Source organism: Perognathus longimembris, chromosome 26, assembly GCF_023159225.1.
Source record: "Perognathus longimembris pacificus isolate PPM17 chromosome 26, ASM2315922v1, whole genome shotgun sequence".
Lineage (NCBI taxonomy): Eukaryota > Metazoa > Chordata > Mammalia > Rodentia > Heteromyidae > Perognathus > Perognathus longimembris.
Window position 1 is genome coordinate 8551591 of NC_063186.1, and position 14568 is coordinate 8566158.

The window sequence follows — 14568 nt, forward strand, 5'->3', positions numbered from 1 at the left end:
GCAGGGTCTCAATATACAACCCTGGCTGGCCTTGAGCCCATGATCCTCCTACCTCGTACTCACAAGTGTTGCAGATGACAAACTCGTGTGGCCCCACTCCTCCAGACTATTTAAGAGGGGCCATTCCACTGCCTCCCAGCTCCCCTTGCCCGTTAGATGTGGGCCTAACCCTCTCCCCCACACCATCACCAAGGAGAGAAGCCAAAGTCTAGTCCCAGAGCCAGTGTTTATTAGCAAGATGGAACCCAAGGACACCCGTGGCCTGGGCAGCAGAGGGCTGCCGGGAGCCCCCACCCATCTACCCAACTCTTCCCAGAGCTTTTGTGCCCATCACTCGAAGCGTGGGTAGAAGGAGCCCTGGGGGGGGGGTGGAAAGGGGGGGAGCATGCAGGCCCAGGCTTGCACCGTGGCCTGTCTCCCCTCAGAGCCGAGGGCTCCCTTCAGTCCTGCCTGCATGGGGCCCCACTGCCGTTCTCCCCGTCACTGAGTTAAAGTGGCACAGGAAAGCTAAGGAGGTAGAGTGAGGCAGGGGACAGGAGCGGAAGGCCCTGCCCCACCTGGGCAGGGCGCCTCTCCTCCTGTCTCCAATAAATAGAGAATAAATACCTGGGAAGGACTGGCCATGGCCGAAGCCTCGACCCAGGCAGGGGTCAGCATCCTAGGACAGCCCCCCCTTCTTCCCTTCTCTGGGTGCCCTGAGCCCCCACCCCCAGACTCCCAAGCAGTCTTGGTTATCTGTGCCTAAGCCACAGCACAGCCGGTGACACACACACATCAGCGAAGGTGTGCAGTTCGAGTCCCCTGCGAGCAGGGGGGCCCACAACCTCCGTGTGTCCTGCAGGTCGGGGCAATGGCGGTGGTGCGTGCAGACTTCCGGCGGAGTCTGAGGACTTGCAGGAGGCGGGTGCTGGCCGGGCCTCTGCCAACTTGCTGGGCCTGATTGGGTGGGCTCAGTTCTTTGCTGTCTTTGACCCACAATGGGTCTAAGTTCTGGATGATGGTGCCACTGAGGCAGGCTATATACAACCCACCAATAAATACTGTCTTTGCAGGGGCAGGGTATGTATAGAATATAGATTTTTTTATATTTATATTTATATATATATATATATCTTTTATATTAAAAGGGATGAGGGCTAGGCTGGCCCGATGCGGGGCTCAGGCAGTTGGCCTCAAGTGTCTGGCGGGTGATGCCGTCGATTCCGAGGTTTTTTCTGGTCCTGGAGTTCGGGAGGCCTAGGGGCCCCCGGAGCCTCCCTGGGGCTCGGGGGCACGTGACGCCAGTAACCCTGGCAGTACTGATGGATAAGGCCCACTTCTGGCTGGGCTAGCAGCTGGGCCAGCTCCTGATACGGAGGTGTCGGGGGGAATGCGCCGGGGGGTGGAGGGGCGCTCACGGCCAGGGGGGGGAAGAGGGCAGCGTGGACGGCATCGCGGCCCAGGACATGCAGCTGCACCCGCGTGACGACGTGCTTGAAGTTGTTCTCGGTGGCCGTACAGGAGTAGAGGCCGCGATCACCGAGCTGCAGGGCACGAAGCAATAAGCCCTGCTCTGTGCGCAGGAAGCGGTCCTCTGCACGGATCTGCAGGGGCAGGGGTGGGGGGCGGGGCTCAGGGGCTGCGTCACCCCTCCCCCCCTGCTGCCCTAGCCAGCTTCCGGGTAAGACCACCTTGGGTGGCCATTCCAAGTAGGGACTCCTACAGGAGATTCCCATATGCCAAGAAAAAGCTACAGGATGGCTCCTCGCAAGGAGAGGTAACTGAACGAGGGATGCACACGTTTCCACTTCGGGAAGGGAGAGTGGGGGGCTCTGTACAACGAATGAATTGTGGAGCACACGCATATAGAATTGTCATTTAATGAGAATACCCAATTGTGGTCCCCACATAGAATTTCCACGTAAGGAGGGACACCTCCACGTTTCCCACCCCCACCCCCCTACAGAATAAACGCTACCCACACCATTTCTATATACTGGCGCTCACCCACCTAACATTCCATACAAGGAGGCATGAATATGGAATTCTCATGAAAAGAGACGTACCTATAAATGGTCCACGTAAATGATGCCTGTCCTACGGAATGTCTATAGAATTCTCTTCACTCGAATGATTTCCATGTAGGGATGGGAGCTTGGGAGGGGTTTCATGGACGGAGGGCTGCCCCAGATTAGCAAGGGGACCACAATGTACCCCCATGGCAACTTCCCCGTAGCCTGGGTGCTCATGGGCTTTGGGCCCGGGACTCACCTCCCGGCGCCGGTCACTGGGGTCTCGCTGGAACAGCCACTTCACCGTAGCTTGGGGTGAGCGGGGCTGGCACTCAAGGAAGGCGGCGCTGCCCGCCACGCCATACTGCACAGACTCCACGGCATTCTTGTTGGCTGTGGATCAAGAGAGTCCTGAGTGGAAGCAGCCTTGTCCCTCGAGAAGACTACTGGATGCTGCCACCAAGGCAGATGGGTCCTGGGTCCCGTCTGGGCTTCTCCCGGCCTGAGGGAGTGACCAGGGACCGGAGACATCCTAGTCCCTGATCCCAAGTATATCTTCAGCCCTCCTCGCGCCCTCCCCCACCCCCCAGGAACCCTCTGTAAATTTTTACATGGGGGACCCATGAGCAGAAAACCGAGCCACACAGCACCCTCACTTACCATTGGAGTTAAACCCACGGCACTGTCTGATGGGGTTCCCGTGCCGGACATCCTGACGGCGGCTCCGCCTGAGTGGGGAGAGCTCCTGAAGGAGTGCTCGCCTCCTCAATCCCTGACGCCCTTCCCAGGAGAGCAAGGCCTTACCTGTGACCCCACCCCCACTTGGGCAATACAACACCCACCTTCAAACCCTTAGGACAGAGACGGGAGCCCCCACCCCCAAGGGTCTGGGGAGCCGTACCTCTTGGAGGAGGCTGTGTACCGGGAGCAGGCCTGGCCATCCCAGGCACAGTACGGGTCCCGGGCCAGGCAGCAGTCGGCACAGGCAGCGCCGTAAGCCTGGCAGCGGTGCAGGCTCAGGTGTGTGACTCCCACGGCCGAGGCCACGTACAGTTGTTGCTGGGAGCGGGGTCAGGAGCTAGTCAGTGTCCTCCCCACAGACAGACCCCCATCAGCAGCCCGCTGGGCTGGGGTCCTTCTCTTCCTGGGTCCACATCTCAGTGCCCCCAAGGGGAAGCAGGCCCCATTCTTAGCCCCCTCCCCCCCCCAGCCCACACTGCCAGACTCACCCTCTTGGAAGAGATGCTCATGGTTTTAATGGGGGCTGGCTCCTAGAAAAAGGCAGGAATGAATGCATCGTGGGGATGCCCTCCCTGCTCTGCCTAAGCGAGGAGGACAAAGCGAGGAGGGCAGGATCAGGTGGTGCTGGACCCACCTTGAAGACCTCCACCTCCTCCAACATGAGTTCTTCCACCTCCTGGTCATCCTTGGGCAACACGATGACCTTCTGTACTGTCCCGCGGTCTGGAACGGGCCGGGCAGGACCTCAGTGGGGCTGAGGATGCTGGGGAAGGGGCAAAGCCTCAGCCCCTTCCCCCACCAGGGCCTCAACTCCCCTAGGGCCGTGGAGCAGGAGTTCCAGGTGAAGGTTGAAGGGTCCCCCAGGTGAGGGGCAGAGATCCCACAGGTCCAGGCCAAAGGCTCAGGGTCTGCTCCCCAAGATCCTCACTTGGGGCCCTCGAGGAGATCAGGAGGTTGGGGTGGCATTGCTGTCATCTCCTAGCAGGGCAGGGTTTCCTCTCCAGGATCAGCTACCTCCCCGGGCACCCCTACCATCCCCAGTGTATACCCCAGTGCAGGAGGGCTCCGGGAGCAGCAGCGGGTACCTGTGCCCAGGAAAAGCACCTCATAGCGCCCATCGGCTGCATCCACCTGGTCCACAGCGACGGTGGTGAGGCGGTAGGGAGCCCCCGTACGGACCACCAAGGGGCGCCGCTGCAGTGGGTACACGGCCTGGTACATAAGCGGGTGGCTGCGCATGAAGTTGATCACTTCGTCCGGGTAATCCTTCGTGGACTTCATGGATGGCGTGAAGGTCCCGCCAGGACACTGCAGGCAAGCGATGAGCTGTCTGTCAGCCCAGGCTGCCCAGACTGGGCTCCTCCTGGGCACGTTAGGTCAGAGGACCCCGCCACAGTCTCTCCCCCACGCCCCCCCCATCCTGCTAGCCACCCCACACCCGACCTCAGTGTAGACGCTGCGGCAGCTAAGGTTCCAGCGTCCCCATGGCTGGGTGCTGACACCTGAGGATTACAGTTCAAAACTAGCTTGGGCAGGAAAAGTCCATGAGCCTCTTATCCCCAATGAGCCACCAAACAGCCAGGAGTGGAGCTGTAGCTCCAGCGGTAGAGTGTCAGCTTTGAGCAAAGAAAAGCTAAGGGATGGTGCCGGGCTCTGAGTTCAGGCCTCAGTACTGGTGTGTGCACACAAGCACGCACACACACACACACACGTGTGCTTGCCTCCAACCCCTGCCACCCCCCCTTTCAACTTCATTCTGCTCAACTCTGACTTCCCTTCATGGGGAAAGCCTTTCCCTATCCCCATGCTAGGCCTAACCGCCCCCCCCCCCCCCCCCGGCCCACTTGTTACCGCATCACACACGATCATGTCTAAGCTCTTCTGCATCGTCTCTTGGGGTGACCTCACCTCTGTCAATGCAGACCCTGCAGGCCTGGACTGGTCCTGCTCCTCCTCGTTCCCTACCTCCTGGCCCACTTTAGCCGGCTAAGCTCATTTCTAGTCCATCTCCAGCTTTTGCCTTAAAGACTCTCCCCTGAACACTTTAGCTCCCAAACAGCACCCCAGAGGGCCCTCCCTGAAGCAGTCTACCATAAGCCCCCCTGCACTACCCACATTTCAGGCTCCTGGCTGACTGAGTTCCTTTATAGTCTGTATGTGAATGGTGGCCTTTTTTTGGGGGGGGGGGGTCAGTCATGAGGCTTGACCTCAAGAGCTTACTTAGAAGCTGCTCCTGAGTTTTTCTGCTCAAGGCTTACACTTTGAGCCATAACTCCACTTCCGGTTTTCTGGTGGTTAATTGGAGATAAGAGTCATGGATTTTCCTTGAGCCTCAATCCTCAGATCTCAGCTGAGTAGCTAGGATTATAGGTGTAAGCCACTTGCACCTGGCTTTTTTGTTTTTTTTAAAGTGTGTTATGCTCTACTTCCTTTGCTGGCTATGGGGCCGATGTCTGCAGAGGGCCTGATCTAATATAGGCCTCTTAGAAGCGGAAGAGAAGGAAAGGGAGAGTGGGTACTTACTGTGCCAGGCCGGGGATAGGGCATCTTTCCTGAGAAGGGCATCCACTGGTAGTTGGGGCCTTCCTTGTGGGCAAAGGGCCCATTGAAGACCATACGGATGTCGGCCATGGAGTAGACACATACAGCAGACCCTCGGAACACGGAGCTGCACGCAAGGCAGGCTGCCGCTGAAGGCGGGGCAGGTGCCCGGCCCACGGCCCCTCCCCCGCCTGTCCCACCCCATGGCTCAAGCACGGGGGAGTTGTCTGTCAGAAATCAAAATCCCCAAATCTGGCCACACCCTGCCACAGCTGACCCCAACCCCAGCCTCACCCTGAAGAGGTAAAGACAGCGTAAATGACTGGGTTCCTCACGTCCTGGGTCTGCTGGACAAACACATCCTCTGGGGACAGAAGAAAAGGATGCTGGGAGGAGGCCTCGGGTGGAGCCAGAGGGGACCCTGAGGACTCAACTCAGGGGCAAGGCGGAACTTCTTTCCCTCTCACTTGCAGTCTGCTGGGTACTCACGGAGCTCATCGAAGTGAGTCTCAATGCCATCCTCGCCGGGCACAGAGCAGACAAGCCGGGCTTTCAGGAATGTGCTCCACTTATTGACCAGGCAACAGTGACCGCCATCATCATTCTAGAAGGGGTGGGGCGCAGATGGGAGGCTGGGCCAGACCCACCCATTCACCCTCAACGCCCCACTTGGAGCAGGGCTGACAAAGCCAGGGCGGGACCTGGAGAGGGGTAGCACAGGGTTCCCCCGATGCACGCATACCAGGCAGATGCGTCCGATGCGGGCGTACACAGCGGGGCTCTGCGTAGCTTCTGCTGACCGCTCACGGAAGAAGAAGTAGAGTTTGTCGTCATTGCGCTCTGCACTGTCAGGGATGAGCTCAGCATGGATGAATGAAGGGTCTGCAGGAGGATATGGGGTCAGCTTTGTGAGCCCCACACCCTGATCACACTTTACCCCAAGAGAATTCCTGGCCAGGTACGAGAACACCCCCTACTTCTCTTCAGACTAAAACTATTCATTCTATCTAATCACAGGCCCAAAGCTGCACGTGTGCCTCTGTGTGTGTATGTGTGTGCGCGCGTGCGCACATGCGCATGCGCTGGTCCTAGAGCTTGAACTCAGGGCCTGATTGCTGCCCCTTAGTCCTCCCTCCACCCCAAAACTGGTACTCGATTATATGAGCCACAGCTCTACTTCCAGCTTTTTGGAGACTACGTCTTATGGACTTTTCCTGCCTGGCTGGGGTTCGAGCTGTGATCCTTAGTTCTCAGCTTATTTTTATTTATTTATTTATTTATTTGCCATCCCTGGAGCTTGCCTCAGGGCCTGAGCACTGTCCCTGGCTTCTTTTTGCTCAAGGCTAGCACTCTGCCACTTGAGCCATAGTGCCACTTCTGGCCATTTTCTATATAAGTGGTGCTGGAGAATCAAACCCGGGCTTCATGTATACAAGGCAAGCACTCTTGCCACTGGGCCATATTCCCAGCCTCAGTTCTCAGCTTCTTGAGTAGCAAGGGTTACAGGTGTGAGCCAGTAGTGGCTGGCTCCACGTGTGTTTCCACAGGAACTTCCTGCCACCTCCCAGACACACCACCCACAGGTCTCGTGGAATGCACTCACCATTGAGCCACCGGGAGTTGTACTGGTCTGTGCGCATGGCCGTCTGCTTTCCGAGAGTGCGGAAGATGGCTGCGTCGGTGCCCATAAAATCGATGTACACACCAGCATAGAGCTCCTCATCTGTGGGAGGGCCAGCGGTCACTCAGAGGCTGCCCTTTGCGAGGATCCAGGGCATAGCTCCATTGAGACCCCTGCCCATCCCCCAGAAGCCAGGATCCTGGCTCCCCTAGAGGCTTCCCAGAACATGATCACATCTCCTGTAGGGTGCCAGTAAAGGTGTACTATGTGGCTTTGGGAGGAAGGCTAGGAATACTGGCAATGCACTCTGATGAGCAACAACAGCTAGGTCCTATGATGTAAATAGTCTTGCCTCACCTGATCTCGAGCCCCGTGATGCTTTCTTCCAGAAGGACTAACTTCGGTCCCCTGGGGGGGGGGGGTCTGGTCTGTACCACCCTCCACCTACTTACTGCCAGGTAGGATTCTGAACAGGGGGGCGTGGGGGGCCCTAAGGGGATACTGGCCAGTCTCTGCTTTGAACTGAGTGCTGGCGCCCCCTAGTGACAGAGGCCACGCTTTCAGACTGTAGAACCAGGATGAGGTGGGAGCACTCACTGATGAGGGCGGAGGCTGTGTCCAGCTTGGGGTCGTATGGACACTTGCCCTTCCCTGACTCGAGTCTCTCAGGCTCCAGGTAGAAGATGTAATCCTGCAGGGCAGATGGAGGCTCAGTGCACCCAGACTAGTCCCACAGCCGGGAAGAGTCGGGGATTCCAAGGTAAGAGAGTTCCCAGGATACCCCAAGTCCGTCCCCATTTCCCCACTCCTGTATTCCTCGGGGTCCTCAGGCTTGAACTCTTCCCAGCCAGCCCTCCCAGGTCAAGGCCATGCTGAGGTTGCAAGGGGAAAGCTTCCTAGTCTCAAGACTTAGGCAAGCCAGGAGCCGATGGCTCACACCTGTCATCCTAGCAACTCAGAAGGCTGAGATCTGAGGATCACAGTTCAAAGCCAGCCCAGGCAGGGAAGTTCATGAGACTCTTATCTCCAATGAGCCACCAAAAAGCCAGATGTGGAGATGTGGCTTGTGGTAGACACTAGTCTTGAGCAAAAAAGCTCAAGGACAAAGCCCCAGGCCCTGAGTTCAAGCCTAACTGACCAAAACAAAACAAAACAAAACAAAAATCCAACTCTGAGCTGTGGCTGTCTGTTAGACCAAAGAGAAGCTCCACACCTAGCCAGGAAACCTGGCACAAGTATAGGTCTACTAAGTGCCTGGGGTCAGTCCTGTTTTGCCATTAAGTTTGACCAAGCCAGAGTACTATGGGGTTACTATGTCACCAGGCTTTGTGCCCTACCTGAAGTCCTCAAGATGGACCAAGGGGCCATGGCCTTCCCTGCCCTCCCATGTCTCCCCAGGGAGCCAGGAGTTGGGGAGTCCAGACAACAGAATCCAAAGTCCCACTGCACCTCCCATCCCGGTCTGAAAGATGCTAGGAGGAAGGTTGGTGAAGGCACAAGGAGGAGGAGGAACTCATAGGCCTGGCAGGAACGGCAGGGAGAAGGGAGGGCAGAGGGGGGAGGAGGGAGGCACAGAGGAGGAGGTGGCAGCAGGTAGCAGGATGGTAATGGGAAGGTGCACGTAGACCTGCTTCCAGTTACACTCTGCACACATGACTTCCTGCACACACACCCGGATTCGCATTGCAGCAAGGCCCAGACTCACTGCTCACGGCCTAGTGGCATCCACACAGAATCTGCATGACCCCCTCCTTTCAGCACTTTCTGACACAGACACACAGACACAGACACAGACAGACAGACAGACACACACACACAGTCATTCACCGGCAGCCCCTATTCCCCTGCCCGCCCCTGCCCAGCCCCGGCTGGCCCAGTCCACATCCAGGTCTGGGTGCTGACAAGCAGACATCATCCCAGAAGAGAACCCCCATCCAGGAGTGTGCAGGGCCCCTCTGCCCACTGCAGGAAGGACCTCCCGGAAGGTAAGAGCACAGACATCTAGGAGTCATGTGTCAGACCCATCCTGGGTGCCAGGGACGGTGGGCCCAAGTGTGTGTGGCCGTGTGCTCAGGAGCTATCTCCCCACGCATGTGTTCTCGGGGCCGAGGCACAGCCGTCCCCGGGACTCCTGTCTTCCCCACCTGTTGGCTTCATGATTTCTTGCCTGCAGGGGTCACACTGAGGCTGACAAGTGTCCCACTGGAGCTGCCTTCAGAGCCTGAGGGCACTGCAGGGGAAGGGGTGGGCATGGGGTGGGAGCACCCAGAGAGGACAGTCCCTGGGGAGGCTGGCGTTGGGGGTAAACTGAGTTCAGAGGCTCTGCTGCCTTGGCAAAGGCCTGGAGGGATGAGGCCCACCTGGCGTGGGGCCGTGGGCGTTGGGCGAATGGCACCATCCGTGGCTCTGCTGCCTCGGCCTTTGACCACCTGCGTCTGGGTCCATGACGGGGCCTGAGAAGACCAGGAACAGAGGTTAGCGCTTGGGGGGTGGCAGGGGCTGGGGGGAGCGGGCTCGGGCTGCCAGCCTTTCACACAACAACAGGCCAGGAACACACGTGAACACATGGGCCCCAGAGTATGTCGATGCACGTGTGTGTGCGCACACACATACACACATGCTTGGCACACACGCGTGTCCCTTAGGTCCAGTCGTTCTCACACATGCCCTAGGAGGTCACACCGGCTCACACATGTGCCCACATGGAAATGGAAAAGAGCAGAAGCAGGCAGGGTGGAGCAGATCTCGGGGGGAGGGGCAGTGGGGGGAAGGAAAGCTCCGCCCCCCCCAACCCCTGGACCCCAAAAGGGAGGAAAGTAGCGTTCTGGGTCCCATGGCAGAAGCTGCCTCTGGTATCCAGCTTCCTGATGGGCCCCGACCAGGCCCTTGGACTTGGTGTCAGGAGCACAGGCCCATGGGCATAGCCAAGAGAACTGTTGCCACGTGTGCAGCAAGTGCTTGCTATGCGTCTGCACAGTGCTAAGAGCTTGGGAGCCTTCGCTCACTGCTTCCTCTCCTCACACCAACCTGTGAGAAAGGCAGCTGTTCGTCCCGTCTTCCGATGAAGACACTGAGGGTCAGGGGGTTCCATGAGGTCACTCACCCAAGGTCATAGGGCTCGAAAGTGGCCAGGCTGAGGGGCTCAAGCCCATCCTCCCATCCGGACCCTGGAATGCAGCCACCCGCCGAGACAGCACAGGGCCAGAGCGGGCTGGGGCTTACCTGTGCACGCCGGCCACGGTTCACGTAGGTGCACATGGGATTGTAGGCGCCCGTCCCACACACATACAGGTGCGTTCGGTTCCAGGGCTGGATGAGCCTGACGAAGTTCCCACATTCTCCCTGTGGCCAGAGAGAAAGCTGAATACACTGCCCGGATACCTGCCTGGTTCCATTGGCTCTTTGAGGGTCCTCTTGCTCTGACTCCCACCTGTGGGCCTCACCAATACTCACATTGCCATCTTTGCCTGACAACACACACTCCTCAATGCGCTGTGGGGAGGCAGCCCAGTGGATCTGCCAGAGAGGAGGGTCAGAAGACGTAGCCTGTTTAGTCAGAACCTCTGGGCCCTGGGGCACCATGATCCCTCCCCTGCCCCCCTCCCCCATGCTGCTCTTCTGAGCTAGCCCTTACAATGAGGGGCTCGCGGTTGATGTCGTGTAGGTCCAGGGATAGCACATAGTCCTTGCTGCCCACGTACATGCGGTCATGGTCCTCGTCCTTGAGCAAGATTCGGTAGTCAGTGGTGTTGAGCAGGAAGTTGAAGAAGTGGGCGGTTCCTGTGGCCTTAAGCTCTGTGGGTGAACGGTAGGGTACTAATTAAAACCCTCAAGGCCATCAGCAACATATACTCTGCTTTTTCTCTCTCTTTTTTTTTGTCGGTTGTGGCTTGAACTCTGGGTGCTGGGTGCTGTCTCTGAGTTCTTCAGCTCAAGGCTAGCACTCTTACCACTTGAGCCACAGCGCCACTTCCGGCTTTATCTATGTATGTGCTGCTGAGGAATCGAACCCAAGGCTTCATGTATACGAGGGCAAGCACTCTACCACTAGGTCGTATTCCCAGGCGCCCTCTCCCAGGACTTTCTAAGCTCCTTCTCTTCTCACTGACAGGCTAGAAAAAGAAGGTAGGGCAGGGGTGCAGGTCAGGGAAGGCGCCACACCCAAAGCGAAACCCTTGAATCATAGACAGCTCCAGCCAGTCCCAAGGCAAGTGCAGTTGGTGCGGGCCAGGATGCGTGACAGCATCAAAGAGTCTTTGCTCAGGGTGGGGCTGGCTTCCCACCAGAGCCTAAAAGGGTTAACGAGCAGGTGGGAGTGGAGGGCAGGAATGAGCATCCAGGACGGCCTGCGGGACGCTGGCAAGCAGCCTGCATGCCCCGTCCTCACCCCAGCTGACCACCGGGAAGAGGGCCCAGCTGGTGAGCAGCAAGGTCCCCACCTGGCTTGAAGTGGTGTCCTAGCCAGGAAACCAGAAAGCTCTGCAGGAGCCACACTGTCTCCCCCTTCACCCAGACCCCTAGAAGACAGCTAATTGCAGAACGCTCAGCCCACTGAGCCAGCTAGGAGTCATCTGCGGGAAGGCTGGTGGGGGGGGGGGCAGGTTCCAGTTGGGTTCTGTTTTCTCTCCAGCCTTTGGGCCTCTTATCCCCAGGACACTGTGGGAAAAGTCCCTTCCTGGGTTTACAGCAGAGAGCTAAGAATGACAGGCCGATGACAGACATAGGACTCCAGGGAGCTCTGGAACCTGCTTCTGAGGAAGGAGAAGGGTCCCCTTGGCAAGCCCCTCCTACACCCACCTCCAAGTATTTTTAGCTGAGCAGGAGAGAGAACAATGTGGTGAAGGTCATAAGGACTGTCATGGGCCGAGGACAAGATGGCAGCACACAGATGGGCCTATGCACACAGACACATGGAGCAGGCAGGCACACCTGTCCTCCAACAGAGGAAGGGCTCATTGAAGAAGATTATCTATGTTACACACACACCCCCATCCCAAACTAGTTCCCCACTTCACCAGTGGGGAAATTCAGTGGGAGGCCTAGACTAGGTCCCAAGGCCCCAGCTGCGATCTGAGGCTCTGGGCAGTCTGAAGGTGGCATCACAGGTGCCCATTGCCAACAGGCACCACCTGGCTGGCTCTGATTCCCACTGCTGTGCCAGGGGCCCTGGGACTGCCTAGAGGGGGAGGGGCTTTGCTGGAAAGCAGCTTCAGCGGCTGTGCTACGCACATCCCATACAGGGGATAGGAGATGGAGCTGGAATGTGACAGCCAATCCAGAGTCCACATCTGGTCCCAGAATCTCTCCCTGAGGGTTCGGGGGCAAGGAAATCCTTGCCCTGCCCAGACTTGAGTATGCAGCAACAAGGGAATACAGGTGATGACCTTGGCCGGCTTCTGGGACGCAGGGACGCTGCAGGATCAAAGGGCCCATCCCTGCCTGGCTATGGCCTCAGCCGCCTATCCGGCGGCGCCTCTGAAGTTCTGGGCAGGGCAGCCCGGGCACCTGTCCTGCACCTGTTGTTAGGCCACTCGGAGTCCCCAGCCTGGCCACCCAATCACAGGGACAACAGGAAAGTAAACATTCCCCCACCTCCAGGGCTGGGAAGTGGCCAGAGAGGAAGTGGGGCTGCCAGGAGAGCCCCCCCCCACTCCCAGGCTGGGACAGCCCGCCAAAGGTTATTTTTACCCTGGCTGGGGGCATGGCCTTAGTGGTGCCCTTACTCGTCCTGCCTGGCTGCAGGGGCACTTTGGGGGCAATGGAAGGGAGGTGGAGAGAAGCACAAGCGGGGACCTCAGACACAGCACCTGGAATAAAGGAAGACTTTATAGAGATGTGGTCTTCAGGGACCCAAGCAGCCATAATCCTTACTCTCCCTCCCCACCCAGCCTTGGCCCCCATAATTCTCTCCTGTGCCATGTCTTCCAGGGCCCAAGTCCAAAAGCCCCAGCAACCCTTGATCCTAGGCCTTTAAGAAAGGCAGCTGAGAAATCACCATCATGGGGAAGTTGAGTCTCACAAGCAGGGCAGGATGCTCCTCTGTGGAGAGAGGCAGAAGGGTCAAGTTGGCCATCGCACAGCCAGTTTATGGGTGCGGACATCAGGACACTGGGAAGGGAAGTGACAGGCCAGACAGTGCCTGGTGAGTGAGATTCCCATCCAGGTTCGTGTGGGGGGGGGGGGGTAGGCCCAGGGAAGCCAGCTCTGGGGGGGTGGAGAATGCCTGGCAGGAGTTCTGGGGCCGGAAGGTGACTCGTCCTCCATCACTAGGGCACATGACTCAGGACCCTTTGGGACCCTTCCCAGTGGCCACAGGATATGGCGTCAATCAATGACTGGTGTCACAGGACGTGGAAATGGTGGGGGGCAGGGAAGCCCCCAGGAGGCCAGGCATGGTTGGGAAGGCGTGGGGTGGAGGGTCAGGGCTGTGGTTCTGGCACTGGCTTCATGATCCCCATTTGGAGTCAAAGGGAGCCTCATTTTAAGCATGGGACATCTCTTGGGCCCTCCTAGTATTAACATTCAAAGTGATCCTGACTAGAGATCCTACTCTGATCTTCAAGACAGCTGGGAACCCCTCTGGTTTTCCTCCCCTGACACTTCGTGGGTGAGGCAAGGAGAGCAGGCTAGGGTCCCAAGCTCTTTGAGGAAGTAGGCTTCCTTCCAGATGTCACTAAACCTTGGAGGACGTCCACCTCCTATTCATATCCCTGCTACCCCATTTCCTAAGGCTGGGGTGGGGAGCCGAGAGGGCTTTGGGGAAGGAAGGAGTTTCCTGTTGACTCAGCCCCGGGCCCCTCAACTCCAGCTTCTTCCCTTCACCCCAGATCCACAGAAGCAGAGCTACATCCCAGGTCATTCGCCAAAACCAACCGACAGAGAGGGGATGTAGGGAGCAGTAGGGCTTTTCAAGGATCCCAAAGAGAATTAGGTACGGGGTTCTGGTCTCATTGACTCAAACCTGGGATACTAACATCACTTCTGCCAGATGGTAGGACAAAATGGAAATGAGGGACTCCAATGACAGTTGTAGATCCCTAGTTGTACACAGGAAGATGCAGGCCCCAAGGCCATGGAGTGAAAGGTAGAATTGAGTGTCCGGCCCACACTCCAATGCACGTATTAGGACTAAGGATTCAGGGGCTCACACCCTTCTTCAGAAGCCTGGGTCAGAGGAGGAGCAGTCAACTCTCCTCTTACACGGGCAGTGTTAGCACGCTCCTGCGAAGCCCTGCTCCTCTGAGGGGACTTGGGCCACTACGCCCCTTACTTCCCTCCTCCCAGGTGCCACTTGCCCTAGGCTCAGCCCTGATACCAGGAGTGGGTAAGTTTTGACCTTGATGAGAAAGGCCAAAGTGTGGGAGGGGGGGAGGGCCTAGATGATGCTTCCTGAGAAGGGCCCCACCCCAGCCTCTCACCCAGGCTGGGCACAGGTTGGGTGGGGTGGCATCCGGGAAAGATCTTCCCATCACTGGGAAGGAAGAGGCTTTTCTGGCATCAGACACCTCATTTCCGCAGCCGTTCCCAGCCTCCAGGCTTCTCCCATGGTCCTAGACACAGAGTCCTAGCCAAGAACCACCAGGCCAAGGGCCAGGGCGGGAACATCCTCAGTATGTGGGGGCTTCATCCTGAGGGTCTTAGTCCCTTGGTCTCTGGGAAGCAGAGGTTGATGCC

The 14568-nt window shown here is 57.9% G+C and overlaps 1 protein-coding gene across 2 annotated transcripts in view; it reads right to left on the bottom strand.

Annotated features, from left to right (window-relative positions):
• Positions 1–207: 207 nt before the first annotated feature.
• Sema3f (semaphorin 3F) overlaps positions 208–14568 on the bottom strand; it is a 28862-nt gene continuing 14501 nt past the window's right edge. The window contains exons 3-19 of one of the 2 annotated variants that reach the window (XM_048334578.1): positions 10529–10689; positions 10348–10410; positions 10117–10236; positions 9255–9347; positions 7492–7585; positions 6877–6996; positions 6016–6155; positions 5763–5877; positions 5568–5637; positions 5256–5400; positions 3818–4040; positions 3367–3455; positions 3221–3262; positions 2893–3050; positions 2652–2719; positions 2251–2384; positions 208–1583 (exon numbers count right to left, since the gene is read on the bottom strand). In XM_048334578.1, the coding sequence (XP_048190535.1) occupies positions 1173–1583; positions 2251–2384; positions 2652–2719; positions 2893–3050; positions 3221–3262; positions 3367–3455; positions 3818–4040; positions 5256–5400; positions 5568–5637; positions 5763–5877; positions 6016–6155; positions 6877–6996; positions 7492–7585; positions 9255–9347; positions 10117–10236; positions 10348–10410; positions 10529–10689 (2246 nt within the window). In that variant the 3' untranslated portion in view covers positions 208–1172. The remainder of the gene's footprint in view (positions 1584–2250; positions 2385–2651; positions 2720–2892; positions 3051–3220; positions 3263–3366; positions 3456–3817; positions 4041–5255; positions 5401–5567; positions 5638–5762; positions 5878–6015; positions 6156–6876; positions 6997–7491; positions 7586–9254; positions 9348–10116; positions 10237–10347; positions 10411–10528; positions 10690–14568) is intronic. The other variant, XM_048334579.1, reaches the window with a different exon arrangement.